Raw genomic sequence first — 11,401 nt, 5'->3', positions numbered from 1 at the left:
GCATGATTGTCTACTCTAGGTGATCTAGGTCCAACCGCTCATTTTAAAACTCAGTAGTTTATCATGAAGACGTATGAGATCTGAACTGATATTGGTTTGAATGATAGTCCAGATTTCACCTTCAGCATCTGTCCCAGAAAAGAACAAGTGGTATTACCTGGTTCGGACCGACCATGCCATCAGAATATTGATTGGAGAGAGAACTCAGAGCAAACATCTGCTTGTGGTAGGAAGCCAGTCCCTCCTCTCTGATAAGGAATGAGAGATGATGGAGTTAAAAATGGGGTGGTGGAGGGTTGCGAAATCTTTGTTGTAGACAAAGAAATTTATAGATATAAATTCTGTGGTTTTGTCCAAATGAAGTGATGGAAATGCTGAAAAAAATTCAAAAGGTCCAAAATAATCAAACCAGTCTCATTTTTTATGGTATTTTTAATTTATGTATTTTTTTATATTGACATTAAAAATATGTTTTATAAAAGGTGGTAAAAGTTTTTTTCCCTGATTTACTTATTTTATTAATATGTCATATGACGATTACTTTCTAATACGGCTATTTGTGAGTAATGTGTATGTGTTAATGTTCACACGTGGTTTTAGGGGTATTTACACATACACACTGCACAGTCCTGCTACTTAACGGTCTGCTTGAAGCCCCCCGGTCACAACAGGCTCCCTAATCGTGTAACGTTACCGGCCCTTTAACGCGAGTTCCCATGATGCATCAGGGGGCCGGGCTCTACACGTGTGTTTTGAGCTGGAAGTCTGGAAGCTGAAGATGGAGAACGGGAATGTGAACGGAGAGGAAGACGAGGAATATAAAGCCTTCCTGGCTTTACACACTCCTGTTCTGAAGGCGGCCGGGATCCCGCCACTGTACTGGAGGAGCCTTCACTATAAACTCAGCAACGAGGTACACACGAGCATGCGCAGTCGCTACAGGCGGCGTTGAGCTCTGACTGACGGGACTGTGAGTCTGACAGCACTGTAAACACGAGGGATTCCCTTTATGTGCTTTTTAACAGATCGTTTATCCTTACCCACACACACTTATCTGTGTGATGACACAAGGGCAGCGAGTACGTGGTCCGCTGCCGGCCGCTGTGCACAGCACCCGTGCAACCAGTGCTTTTTGGGATTGGTTCCCCCTGACTAACCATGCAGTCCCATCACATTCAGAAATGTGATGATTTTAAGGTATTGTGATAAATAGTGCTGTCTTTCTATGCTAACATCAGATATTGCTTACATCAGATACTTCTGTACTTTGCAAAATAACATTAATTTTTTTTTCAACAATGTTGAAACATTGAGCTTCACAGGCTTGATCTGATCTGGAAAAGGTGGTGATGATGTCCTCAAAATGATTTCACACACACACACACACACATCTCTGATTCTAAACCAACCCTCTGTCTTTTTACCCAAACTTAAAGTTCCAGGTTCCTCTGTTAGTATGATCTTCTTTACTAGGGATGCACCAATACCACTTTTCCCTCTACGATGCTGATACAACATTTTCAAGTATCTGCCGATACCAAGTACTGATACCGATACCAACTCTGACCTAAATACTTGATAGATGGCTATAAGTCCTGATATTTATAGTGCTCCACTTTTTATAGGTTATTCCAAATAAGATATAGTAAGATTAAAAGAGCAGCATTTCCTGGTTGAGGAACTGCACATTTGATATGAAAAAATAAAAATAGCCACAGTACAGAAACACATGCGAGTAGGGAAGCATAATCTTGGTAAATTTGAATGAACAGCTTTTTACTACATGTTTTTTTTTTTTTTTTTTTATAAATAAAAAGTGCTTATGCAGCAATTTCACATTCATTACACGTCTCTGTGTAAAAAGGTGCTGAACTTTAGTGTGTCGCCTTTAAACAAGCTGCTTTAACTCAACTTCTAGTTTCAGGACCAAAAAAACACCATGGAAAGAAAAAGTGCTGTAAATGTAAAAGTTCATTAGTGAAGTCATTAATGAAGTTCGTTAAATATCTGTTTAATGGGAATTACTAAATAACTGTTTCCGACTGGCTTTTACTGGTTGTTTAAATGTTTGGTTTAATAACAAAGTAAAAAAAAAAAAAGGGGGGGCATCAGTAAGCTTTATGGTATCGGTCCTCTCTATTGCCGATACGATACTGTGTGTAAGAGCCAGTTTCGCCGATACACTGATACAGTATTGGTGCAACACTAGTCTTTAAAATGAGGGTCTTCTGAATATGGATTAGATTTCCACATTATTCTTTTTTTTAATTACACTTGTTTCTTTAGGTAGATGTTCGTGAAATATATAAGTATCCTATGAGACTTTAACCTACTGGATGTCATGTATTGTTACTTGTTGGTCTGTCTGATGTTATGACAGAAATTGCTGTAATATTTAGAAAAATGTACAGAATTCTAGAAAAACAACAGTTTTCATGAAAGAAGTTCATTATAATGTTAATAAAATAAAAAAGATATTTTTCTTTACTTTTAATAATCTACTCAAATGTAATGTCTGTCATGTGGACATGCCAAAAGGCTGATATTTGTTAGGAAACACCAGCTTTAAATGTTTATTTAGTTTTTCTTTAGCATTACATGTTCATTTATTTATTAAAGTAATAGTAGCAGGTTGCATGTCAGTGATTTTCCTAGTTGATGATATTAACCATATGTCTTAAGGATGCAAAGTGCGACAATCCTGAGAATGACTTTTGTGTGTGTGTGTGTGTGTGTGTGTGTTTTCTTTTTTAGGTGTTTGATGCAGGGGAAGTATTCGGCATCATGCGGGTGGAACGAGACGAGGATGGTGATGAGGAGGGAGAGGAAGACGAAAATGTCCACAGCAGGACCAACCCTGGCACTGAAGTGTCCTACAAAGTGATAGTGACCAGGGAGAGTGGCCTGCAAGCCTGTGATGCAACCAGGTGAGGGCAGCAGAGCTGCTCTGTAGTGGCTGCTTTCATTGGCTATACACATACTAGAACACTGTCATTAGTGGAGAGCGGAGCGATGAAGGCGCTGCCTTCCCTTTACGTTTTAGCCCAGCGTTTTTACTACGACTGCATGGATGTTGCGTCCTTTTTTCAAGAATGATTCACTTGGAAGCTTGCTAGCTGGTCCCCAATGCAGTCCTAGGTTAAAAGGACCGTAAGACTATTATTAGAAATCTTAATAAAACTAAAAAAGAATCAGTTCTGGTCTTTAAGAACCATAATCCACCACAGTTTGGTCATTTTCTTGCGCAAACAGACCTGATTCAATGCAAAATGAGGAACAGGCTTATAGGTCTGTTAGCCCTGTAGGAAATGTGGCACAGAGTGTGTTAAATAACTGTATACTGCAGTGTAAGTGAATTTCCAAAGCTTGGCAATTCAGTATCTACTCAACAGCAGCCCTATGGTTGAAAATTGACTAGTGGTTGGCAGTTGGTGCAGCACAGTAGATGGTAGCTGATAGAATGGTCCGTGGGTCTAGGTCCAAAGTAAGTGTTTCTATTAAAGGTATGGGGAGTGTATATTTGTATAATGTGTATCTCACTAAGTTCCTTGGTTGTCTGTGTAAGGAAATAGTAGCCTGGTTAATTTCATCCTTACGTTTGCTGCGTATCCGTATTTGCACAATATTTGCTGTATTAGTACTTGCAAATAAATCACAATAAAATGCATGTTAATGATCCTGAACATTAGCCTAGAAGTAGGAAAGTACATGTACATGATGAAAGTGGGCTCCATTCGTTCTTTCCTTCTATTCATTCTGTACCTCCGCGTTCCCAGGCCTTGCCCTGGAGTGATCCTGTGAGGCATAATTTGGGGGTTTCCCCTGCTCAACATTTCTTATCCTTTTTGATCACTGCCAGATCGTATGTGACTCACATCTGGAATTATGAGGCTGTAAAGACAAGATACACGTCTCTGGCTCTCGCCCTGTCTCACTGTGCATTTCTCTGTGAGTTTTTGTGGAACTCATTCAGTCTTGGCCAGGGCTCTCTTGCACAAGAAATTTGAACCTATGTGTGACCCTGCTTAAATAAAGGACAAACAAACATCTCCTACTAATCCAACTGTTACTTAGTTCTGTGTTAACCCACTATCTCAACTAAGTAAGGCTGTTTTGGGGTTTGGTCTGATCACAAGCCTACTTCTGGAACTGTCCTCTAAACCACTTAAAATACTTTTTTCTAGAGGAGACATGTCAAACCCACAGCACTCTGGCCCCTAATGTATGACCAGGTGTATCTCTAAAGAGGCCTCACTTACCTCACCCACTCAAATGGTCATCCTCCAACCACTTGTACATAACAGTCATGTCTACACATCTACGCAGTCCTTGTGTTATCATGAGGATAACTATTTTCATGAATTTTGTTTCTATTATAATTCTTTTACGACAGACATTCTGTCACTTACGTCACAACATCTGCTGTACCCGTTGCAGTGCAGGCTTAGGACCTCTCTGTGTTCCTTTGCAGCGTTTACCTGGTGGACCATGCATGGACATATCGGGTGGAGAGTGCAAGGCAGCAGCTGATGGAGATCCCGGGGCTGTTGGGGCGAATGGCTAGCTTAATGGGCCTGCCTTTCCATGGGGAAGCCCCTGACCCAGACATTGTGGAACTGGTGCTGGACAACATGTGGAAATTGAACCAGACGTATCAGCTGTCACAAGGGGTAAAAATGCTTCTACTGAAAAGTTGTTTTGTTTTTGTTTGTTTTTTTAATTGCAAGAAATCATACTGTTTTCTTTAAGACCCATGAAATCTTGTGTTGTGTATTGATGCATTGCTCATTTCTGAGTAATGGTGGATGTGTGTGTTGCAGTCTGCAGAGGAGAAAGTGCCGGTCTGGTACATTATGGATGAATTTGGCTCTCAGGTGCAGCACTCCTCTCAGCCATCCTGCTGCATGGCCCCTTTGTTCTATGCTCCTCAGCAAATAGCATATTCTGTGCTCTGGCCTCTTCAGGACCTGGAGAATGGAGGTAAGCACACAGCCTATTTTAACTCAGCACTTAAACTATTTTTTTGAATTATATACAAGCAATGATATATTTCTGTTACATTTCACTGGTTAATAGAGAACAAAAAAAGTTACAATTTCTTGACAAGAGTGTTAGTGAGGTCAGGATGCTGGATGATCACCACCATGTCGTATGAGGAGGAAAAGCTAGGACAGTTCACAGGGTCTGTGGCCGACAGGGGGCCTTCATTTGTTTTAATATGAAATTATTAAGATTGGGGCAGCAGTGGTGGTGGGGCCCGGTGTAATATATTTTCCCTATCAGCACCCCTATCACCACCTCACATCTTGAGGACCTCTCAAATTTATGATGGAGCATGATCATTCCAGAGAACACTGGGAGGCTTTATACCCCTCTAGCCTATGCCTTGCATTAGACAGGTGTGTGTGTATTTACACACACACGCATCCTATATATGTTGTACCATATTTATGAATCAGTCATTTAATACAATTACAGCATATAATCATTAGGCCCTTAAGGCAGACGTGCTCTGCAAATCTTTCTCTCTGACAAGCAGACTATTCAACCAAAACCCAACCTGCTGGGTAGAGGAAGGTAGAGGGTGGTCTATTTGTCCTTTGGAATGTGCTAGCATAGACTAATTTCCTTCATATGTGACCTTAGGCAAAAACCTCAGTAGTGTATTGATTGGAGAAACAGACAGAGCAATCAAGCTGGAAATCTGACTGGCCCCTTTTTATTTATCTATCTGACTTTTGGTTTATCATTGATGATTTTGAACTTTTAACATTTTTTCCTTCTTGCATCAAACAGTTTTTAGCTAGCAGTTGTTAGCTAGGCTTTGGTGGAGGAAAACATGATAAGACCTAGACACAAAGTGTGAGGAGAAGCTGATACATAAAACCTGACCTGTGGCGGCCCATAAATCCTATACTAATATGCATAGCATGCAATGCATGCATAGATCATGAGGATACAAGTACTGCACCTGGCTAAATGAATTTGATATAAGTGAAATTCCTGATCACATATATATATATGGTGGCTTCATTGGTTTATTGGAAAATGTGGAGATGCTGCTTTCTCTTCTGTTTGTGCCTGAAAGGACCAGGGGTGTTTTGCAGCCTAATTCAAGAGGAGTAGAAACTTTTCAGAACTGAAGGACAACATTGGATCACAGTTGCGGAACGACATACCGTAACTGGACCAACAGCCAAAAAATCAATATGTTGCAATACGTTTAAGGCACTACCTTATTTGGTTATGAGGATCTTTTACATTTATAGAGAATACTGTCAGACCTCCCCACCGCCAATCTTCTACAGAACCTTTTAGAATACCCTTATGATCTGCTCTGTATGCACATGCATATATACACACACTATGCATTATTTATAGCATTTAGGTACCTGTTAGAGGAGTATTGTTAATTTTGCATCCAGTTTCATTCCCTTTTTACTCCCCTGTAATAATCATCTCCAGGTTTGAAAAAACAAAAACAAAAAAAACTAATTCAGCACACTTCTGGTACATTATTTATTTATTTATTTATTTATTTATTTATTTGCTTAAAGCGATACAAGGAACTCACTGGCTACCTCAATATGACTGACAAAGATGTGGTGGGGTAATGGGGTGCTGTAGAGTTTTTTTTTTTGTTTGTTTTTTTTTAAGGCACCTAATACACACTTACATATTTCACAATTTTTAAGAAAAGGGAGAGAAAATCAGCTAATACTTCTTAGACTGCTTAGACTTTTTTTTTCTTAATTCCTCTTAATTCTTCTTAAGAGGCCCCGAAAGAGCACAATTGGCCTTGCTCTCTCCAGGGTGGAAAGCAGGAAAAAAAATTCCTAACATCACGCTAAAAGAGTGATGTAGGGAAAATATGCCATCAACCCTGAAAGAACAAGCCCAATTGAGCACTCTCTGACTCCGGCTGCTGACGGCAAGCCAAGATTTGATCCAGTGATTCATGGATCATAGTGGCAGCGCCTTAGTCCGCTGGACCTAATTAGGTTTTATTAAAAGAAAATCTAAGAACACTTGTGGTGAAAATTTACTTAATAAGGTGCTCTCATACCAACTAGAGAGTGGTGCCAAGGTGTTCAAAGCATGTGTATCATTTTTACATTCAAGCAGTAAGAAACAAAGCACTAAAGATATGTCTGTCTATACATTAGCATAGATTTTACATCACGCTTGTAAAAACTTTTTATCTTCATCGTCCCCGACATGCCATAATGAGCTGCTCTCATCATACTTCTGAAGTTCTGTTAACCTGCCTACTTTTTAACAGCGGTTTGGTTTGGAGTGTCTTATGCTTGCTGTCTCCTCCAGATGAAGTGACGAGGGATTACGCCTACAGAGAAACTGACTCACTGGTGAGGAAGTGTAGACTGTTGCCATGGATACCAGCAGACCTGGAATCAGTAAGCGACGAGACTGCGGAGCCCACTGACCTTTATTATGAGGTTTGTTTGCAGTAAAACTTTGTTATCATCAGGTGACATTAGTAGGCATATCCCACTTGCTGCAGTAGCCTAGGGAAAAAAACACACGTCTGTATACAGCTGTGTTCTGCCTAAATACACATACACACATCTTTAAAGATTAGCATAAACCTTTCAGTTAATCCTAATCCAATCCTGTGGTCATTCCAACTCTTCCAAAATGTGTTAAATACCATTATTCAAAAGTATTGAATTGTATTGATTGACGTATTCAGGATAATTGAAATATTACATGATAGAAATCCTTCTATGAGGTTTATTCAGTTATTATTCCATTTCTTACGTTTTTATTTTTTCCTCAGAATTTGCAATTCCCTCTAAGAGGACTACATGTAAAAAACTAAATACAGAGGGATAAAACAAATGGTTACAAATATGGGCAAACAAAGGCAGCCTAGCAGATCCAGCATATACCACATGCATACAAGGACATTTTACGACATGGAATTAGCAACATGGAATTACACAATATTACATGGTGCTTCACATGCACTTCATACAGATGTAGTTATTTACATGTGCTTGCTTCACTAATATGGTGAGTTGGGATCCATTTTCCCAATATTTTATTAAATAGTCCATCCTTAATTTTTTTTTTTTTTTTTGGAGAACCCTGCTGCATCCATTTCTTACATATTTTTAGGCATTTATCATTCTTTCATACTTCAAAATAAAGATTCAGTGAGACCCTGAGTGGACTATGGCGTTGTCACTGGTTAGAATCCCGGTCATGCTGCTGGCCATTGGCAGAGGCCCTGAGAGAGCCCAGTTGGCCTTTTTCTCTCATTTTGCTCATACACTTTTTAAATGCTTTTATTCAAATCTCTACATCAGTTTCTGTTGCAGTTTCTACAGAAAGCTTATTAAACTTTTGGTCAGAAGTATTTTCTTTCCAGATTTCCACCACAAGCATTTTGCTTTTGATGCAATAATTGTTTAGAAAATAAGAGAAATGAAATGACTCTTGAAGTAAATGAGAAGTCTTTAATAGTGCCATCAGAGAAGTGCGAAAACATTCATAACATGCTATTCATCAACCACCTGTTTAAATCCTCAAAGACTGCGACTCAAAGATAATGATTCCCTCCTTCAGGCAGTGATGACCTGAAGGCACTTTGCCCCAAGGAGAACATGATGTTTTCCTCTTGTTGTCTACTGCTTTCATCCCACACTATGAGCTTGTAAAGAGATAAGCCTTTTCTAAATTGGAAAGTAGTCTGTTCCCATGGCCCCATCAGCAAAGGTTTAAAAAACACCTTGTACGTTCATGGTAGACTGCTGATGACATTCAGAGTGCAGTGTTTGGTAAATATAAATAAGTTTTTAAGGACAATACCAGTAATAAAAAGCCCTTTGTCTGTCTGATGAGAATCTGGTTGAAGTTCAGTGTAAAAATATTGTGTGTATCTTGACTGCCTAAGGCTCTATGGCCCACCAGCAGGCCGAAAGCGCTATTAAAAGCGTCTGTTACCAAAGAATAGCCCCACCAGTTTGTACAGAGGTCTCTGTAGAAGTACCCCTGTAGAGTAATGTACCTTAGTGTGTTAAGGGGTTAATAGTGCTTTCATAAAAACTCTAACTTTTGCTGAACTTGTGACTCCAATTGTTGACGACCACTCTTCATCAGACATCTCTTAACCTGAGTGATTAACTTATTGCTCACTAGGGTGTATAGTGTGGTGGAAATTTTCTAAATAAGCAGAAATCAGTAAAATCACAGAGTCACAATTAATGCTCCAAAGTAATATATTTATTGAAAAGCTTTCACCTGGGGAGAAGCTCCTGGCAAATACCCAGAGATCTCTAAAGGTTGACCAAGTCACAAAAGGTTATATATCTCCCCAATGGGGTGTTGTCACTTTCCATTGGTTCACAGAAGACAAACCAATGTTTGAGAAGCCCCTTACACCTGGAGATTTCCAAACGAGTTGGTATGCAACTTCGAGGTCACTTGAACAGTAGCTCACTGTGGCCAGCATAGGGAAAACAGATAAGGCCTACACTTAGGACTGGAGGAGTAGCTAGTTTGTTCCACTTCGAGTGAAGGGAAGTAACTGATTTGTGGTCCCTTTCACATGGGGCAGTAAAAAGTCCACCCGAAAGTTATGAATAAGTCTATTAGTATGTTAGTCTAGATATAATAAACTAAGAGAATGAAGCTAATGGAACACATATGGTATATGTGAGAGATAATAATCATCTGACTGTGTACTACTATTATCTGGAAACCACAATAGTCCCACATTACACAATTTGAAGTATGTGATTCTTCATTTTAATTGTAATTCCTTCAGTATTACTAAGTACTAAGAACTGTGACCGTAATAAAAACATTCATTATTGTGATACAAGTTTCAGAATGGCCTGCTGCCGCCAAACAGCTTCTGTCAAGATGATTGATGTAGCAAATTTAGGCTGCAGTGGGGCAAAATGCTTTTTACAGGGGCCTATTCATTGAATTTTACTCAATGAAAAGGCAGGTGGGATCCATACTGTAGTCGAAAAAGCCATGGTTGATAATTTTTTTTTCTCCTCCCAGTATTAAGCAACAGGATGTTAAATAGCCTAGATGTTAGCCTGTATAAGAATGTCATTGGCATGTTGTTTTATGTGTCAGTAATGCCACATTTCGTTGTCTTTTATTTCTTATTTTCCTCTAGACCATATTACAGGAGAACAAGGAGAAGCTCCCAGTGGAAATTCCAGCCCACAGCGTGCCAGAGGGCAAAGTTCTAAAGTAAGTAAGGTATTTCTGCACTCAGTTGTTGCTTTGTATCCTTCTAGACCATGTCTGGCATTAGGCATGGTGCCAACAGGTGCATGTTTATGTGCTCATGAGATTTCTAGTCTATTGCCAATACATCTCTACAGGGACTAGACACGCTGTACATGTGTGTAGATCATCATCATGATGTAGAGATAAGGACTGTATTTAAGCCTGTATTTAAGGACTGTATTTTTGGCTGTTTCAGGATAATGTCTTTAAACTTTTTGAAAACGTTATGAGGAAATATCTGACAGCTTAGTCTTGAGGATGTCCTCACATTTTTAAAAAAGGTCATCAAGAGAGATTTGGACATGAGAGTAACTTTTTTTTTTTAGAAATAACAAATATAATAAAAGATAAGCGGGACCAAACAACCACAACTATAAAAAAAAAATATATATATCCAGATAAGAAAAGCTACATAAACCACATGTAGACTTATTCAGACTCCATTGGGCAACACTGGCTGTCTGGGTAATTTTACAGTAGTGCCTTAGTCTTTAAACCTTTAAAACTTTATGGTTGAATAAAGTTTTGTATCTGCCTTTCATTGACTGCAATATTCGCAAGCACCATTGCTATTTCAACAATGCAGGCGGAAGGTGTGAAAATAGATGGGCGGTGTGTAAGATAGCAACAAGCATTGCAACGTGCTTTGCACAGGGTGTAAGATGTATAAAAATTACTTGCGTTCGGTGTCAGTTTGACTCCCCACTAAGGACCCAGGCCAAAGAGATTTTCTTAAACATTAGAGGATTCAAGCCCAGTAAAAAAATGAAGCTTAAGATGCTGTAATTGCAAAGTCAGAGTTTCTACACACTGAAACGCTTCTGATGTTATTATGTTTGTGTCTCTGTGTGCGCGCGCATGTGTGTGTATAGAGGAATTCTGTAGGATATGATCCGGCTGGGCTAGATTCTTTGTGAATTAAGCTTATTCTTTCGTTATAAGCTTATATTCTTTTGCTAAAAGTATGTATGTGTGTCTTACATGCATGCTAAACTCTATTAACCTGTGGGTATAAGGGACATACCTATGTGGGTAACAATAGGTAGCAAAGTGACATCACAAGTTTAATGAGATTAGTAAGATAGGTCCTTCATTGTGAGCGTTTTTCTTGGACTGTGAGATGGCATAG

At 39.2% G+C, this 11,401-nt stretch overlaps 1 protein-coding gene across 1 annotated transcript in view; it reads left to right on the top strand.

Moving 5' to 3' along the window:
• Nucleotides 1–735: 735 nt before the first annotated feature.
• The window catches only part of ttll12 (tubulin tyrosine ligase-like family, member 12), a 24,688-nt gene continuing 14,022 nt past the window's right edge, over nt 736–11,401 (top strand). Inside the window, exons 1-6 of the mRNA XM_072672936.1 lie at nt 736–913; nt 2,755–2,927; nt 4,472–4,670; nt 4,821–4,980; nt 7,324–7,457; nt 10,157–10,233. Of these exons, the coding sequence (XP_072529037.1) occupies nt 779–913; nt 2,755–2,927; nt 4,472–4,670; nt 4,821–4,980; nt 7,324–7,457; nt 10,157–10,233 (878 nt within the window). The 5' untranslated portion in view covers nt 736–778. The remainder of the gene's footprint in view (nt 914–2,754; nt 2,928–4,471; nt 4,671–4,820; nt 4,981–7,323; nt 7,458–10,156; nt 10,234–11,401) is intronic.

The sequence above is a fragment of the Salminus brasiliensis genome, chromosome 2 (assembly GCF_030463535.1).
Source record: "Salminus brasiliensis chromosome 2, fSalBra1.hap2, whole genome shotgun sequence".
NCBI classification, from domain to species: Eukaryota; Metazoa; Chordata; class Actinopteri; order Characiformes; family Bryconidae; genus Salminus; species Salminus brasiliensis.
This window is presented reverse-complemented; position numbering and strand designations above follow the sequence as displayed.